This window comes from Cannabis sativa, chromosome 2 (assembly GCF_029168945.1).
Source record: "Cannabis sativa cultivar Pink pepper isolate KNU-18-1 chromosome 2, ASM2916894v1, whole genome shotgun sequence".
Lineage (NCBI taxonomy): Eukaryota > Viridiplantae > Streptophyta > Magnoliopsida > Rosales > Cannabaceae > Cannabis > Cannabis sativa.
The window spans coordinates 60,141,734-60,145,689 of record NC_083602.1 but is presented as its reverse complement, the minus strand read 5'-3'; the positions used below and the strand labels follow the sequence as shown (position 1 = coordinate 60,145,689).

The 3,956-nt window shown below is 35.9% G+C and overlaps 1 protein-coding gene across 1 annotated transcript; it reads left to right on the top strand.

Moving 5' to 3' along the window:
• Positions 1-357: 357 nt before the first annotated feature.
• Positions 358-2,412, top strand: LOC133034416 (uncharacterized). The gene is made up of 7 exons (XM_061109499.1): positions 358-1,010; positions 1,095-1,179; positions 1,295-1,390; positions 1,505-1,603; positions 1,693-1,808; positions 1,918-2,092; positions 2,254-2,412. Exons 1-7 carry the CDS (start codon positions 358-360, stop codon positions 2,410-2,412), a joined length of 1,383 nt encoding a protein of 460 aa, XP_060965482.1.
• Positions 2,413-3,956: the final 1,544 nt, after the last annotated feature.

The window sequence follows — 3,956 nt, the reverse complement described above, 5'->3', positions numbered from 1 at the left end:
ATGTCTCCGGTTGCACGATATTTTTACAGGTAAGTTTTCGAATTATTGTGATGGTAGTAATTTTATTCTCTCTTGTACTGGTGTGGTAATATATGTATGCACTTTTGTTTGGTGGCAGCTTGTATATTTGACGCACGTAGACTGGACTGCTACTCACGTGGACCGACTGTGGCTCCAATTGACTTTTGGACCACAAAACACTGCAAGTCAGTGTACAAGTGGATTCGAGACCAGGGTGGTCACACAAGTGGAAAGGTACATTTAGTACTTCAATTTTCTAATGCGTTAGAATTTTATTTGAGAGATATGCTAACTAGTTTTTTTGGTGTACTAAGCAGGTGAAGTTGACTAACACGTATGTGTTACTGCCAAGTTTTGAATCCCATTTGCGAGCTTGGGCAACCCACAAATGACGCAATATACAAAGTTGTGTGTGAGTTGAAAGATGAGGTCTTCCGGCTTGATTTGAAGGTGAGCAGCGCAAAAGAGCTGTTACTGAAGGTATTCTCCACTTCCCTTGGGAAGGGGACTATGAAAGAAGTGTTAGAGATACCTGAGACGAGCAAAGTTCAGCGCTCGCTTTCGTTCAACGGGGAGACCGAGAAGAAGGATGACGTGGGTGTCGAGGAAAAGGATGGTGAAGGGACGAAGGATGACGTGGTTGTCGAGGAAAAGGATGGTGAAGGGACGAAGGATCAATTGGAAGAGGATGTTGATGATGTAGAGAGTGTCCCTTCACTTAATCTATCAGAAGAGAAGGTCGTTGTTCCAACTAAGGTGGTTGTTTCTGATGATTCGTTTGAGGTTATGAACTTTTGGGGAGAAGATCTCCCCGCTATTGTAAAAGAGGAAGTTGAGCAGGCAGTGAAGGATGATTTTGATGATGCTGCGTTCGAAAGATTCAAAGAATCTGGAGGGAAGGTGATTGGTCCATTCACTGTGAAGAAGGGTTACTCAAATCAACAGTACGAGTTGTTCCGTTACATTTTCTCTAGCGCCAATGATCCGAGGTAATCTCATGTGTCATGATTACTGTGTACGTAGTTGATATTAGTACATTCGTTTCGTTGTTGATTATTTGTTTGGTATTTCAGTGAAGTGTTAGCCCATTTTGGGAAGGTTGAGGTCGAGCGGATGTATTTCAAATGCATGAAACCGGAGACCGATATATCACACAGTGTACGTAGAAGTTGGCATTTGGGTGCTTTGAAATTTTTAGTTCATTATTTTAGTTAATGCCATTTACAAATTGTATGAATGACAACATAACGGATATTGTTTGTGTAAATGTCAGCTCATTGATTGCTTTGCTCAAATCATGAATTTTCGAGAGAAGAAGCGCAACGGCATTGGAAGTAAGAGAACTTGGTTTATGCCCACCAGAATTTCGGTATGAAATTTGATATTTAAAAGTGGACATGAATCTTTTGTATTTGTGCTGTGAACTCTGTTAAATCTATGTTTTTATTTAAAATGTAATCTATTATGTGTGCTTATTGTGCAGAGCAAGTTACTTGGAAGATCGATGACTGTGGAGAGGATGGCGAAGCAGCAAGAGTGGTCCACTCTTTATTACGATGCAGATTTGAGTTTATGTCACACTGTAATTTGCATTTTCTTGAAACTTTTGTGTTGAATCACATGTGTGTAGTTCAATTTTCCGATGACGTTGTTTGTTTTACTTTGTCGCAGATGGTGGTACCCCTACTGGATACCGAGAGTGCTCCGCACTGGTTTGCGGCGAATGTGAGCATGGTTAATACAACAAGGAAATTAGGGACTCGTTGTCTTACCGCAATGCATAAGAGGTCACGTCGGAGCACATGCGTAGAGATGGTATGCACGTGTGTACACGGTTTGCCGTTTTATTAGTCTAATTGCACTAATCTCAACTCGTGATTGTTTTAATTTTTGCAGCTCCGGACTTTGGACCAATTGTTTGCCTGTCAAGCCAGGAGACCTGAATTTCAGCGAGTTTGTAATTATTTCTTCAAGCAAGGACTACCCACAACAACAAAATGGCCACGATTGTGGAATGTTTGTAATGAAGTACATGGAATCACTGTTCGAGGAAAATGAAATATTGGAAGAGGTAATGTAATGTTGATTTCTTTAGTTTAAGTTTTCATCCCGTTAACTAACTCGTTTATATTGTGAAAATTGAGTTGTCAATCTATTTTTTGATGGATTTGTTTCTATGGATTTGGTTGTCATGTGTATTACCGAATTGGTTTCCTAATGTACACTTTGCAGCTTGATCCTATTGAAGCGAGATCGGATTGTGTTGGGAAAATTGTCACCCCCGAGAGTAACAAGGCTAAACATGCTGTGATGGAGGGAGTTAAGAAGCAATTTGGATTGAGCAAAACCAAAGTTCTTCCATCGGCAACATCTACCATGCGCATTACGTAGTCCATCAAGGTCTCCTCGAGACCCCGATTCAAGACAGCCGAAGGCCAGGTCCGAAAACATGTGGACTGGCAAGAGCAAGTCCCCGAAAACACGTCATTCTAAAAGGCTGGCCATAAGTAACAAGTAGTATATTACAATGGTCAGAAAAGTTACTTTATTTATATATTTACTATGTTCAGTACAATGGTTACAAAAGTTAGGTTTTAGGTCGTAAATTATATTTAGTCAGTCATGTTATATACTTGCATCATACTACTGTTAGGTGATTTGGAATTGCACTAATGTTGGTGATTTTATAATTTACTATAGGGTGAGACTTGTGGTAGTTTTTAGAATTTGGTGGAACTGATTATTATTATTGTATGGTCATTATTACTATTATTGTGAATATTATTTAGGTTGTTATACTTTGCCATTACTATTAGGTTTTGGATTTTTTTTTACCATAACAATATGTGAAGTACATTATTCTGAAAATGAAACTAACCAATTTTACATTCCTTTTCGCACAAACTGTTTTAGTCCAATGATGTCCATAGCCAAAATAATAATAATACTTATACTTATGTACTTTCCCATTACTATTGTGAATATTATTACTGTTGTTATATTTTGCCAGTACTATTAGGTTTTGGATAGTGAAGTACATTATTTTCAAAATGAAATTGTTTACTCCAATTATGTCCAAAATAATAAAAATACCTACAATCAACAACGAAGGCATTAATTCTGGCCTTGGACATAAATTTGGATCAAAAAGAGTAAGTACAAGATGTTTATGAGCAATAATAATAACTCTGTCACACAATTTCCTTTGTAACAATTTTACCACTTCTAAATAATGTAATTAAAGGCTATAAAAAGAACTGTTTTCCAAAAATGCAGTGTATTGAACATCAACCTTTACAACAATTATATGGATACCTCCAACATATTAAAAATTAAAAACAATGGTACCAATCTATTCAACATTAAACACATAGTTAAAGTACTGTACAGTAATGAGACATAATAACTCTGAATTTCACCATTTCTAAATAATGCAATTAAAAGCTACCAAAAAAAATAAAGGTTAGTGTTTTTAAAAAATGCAATGTATTGAACATCAACGTTTGAAAATGGTAGCAATCTATTAAACATTAAACTTTGAAAAAAAAAGTTGAAGTATTTTTAAAATGCAAATTAGTGAAACACAACAATGTTGACTAAGTTATTATGACACTTTTTGGATTATATTGTGAAAATTACCGATATTTATCTTTAAATCCTAGTATTTCACACTAGATTAATTACTGTACTACGCACATATTGACATTCACAATCAATGACGAAATAGTAATTAAGAAATTTTTAATAGAACCAACTTAAATGCCTACCTTTCCTTTGAATTACGTCCTTAAAAAACATAAAATAAACATCATACCACATACAATATCTCTAACGAAATAAAAGTTGGCAAATGATGAAGAGGCAAATAAATATAATGAAATATAATTTTTTAATAATGTTTTCATGGTGCATCTTCTCTTTCTCCAAACTCCTTA

Coding starts and splice junctions, on each gene's coding strand:
- LOC133034416 (XM_061109499.1), top strand. CDS start 358: ATGTGTTACTGCCAAGTTTTGAATCCCATTTGCGAGCTTGGGCAACCC. Junction 1,180..1,294: donor AGACCGATATATCACACAGT/GTACGTAGAAGT, acceptor TGTAAATGTCAG/CTCATTGATTGCTTTGCTCA. Junction 1,809..1,917: donor CTTACCGCAATGCATAAGAG/GTCACGTCGGAG, acceptor TAATTTTTGCAG/CTCCGGACTTTGGACCAATT.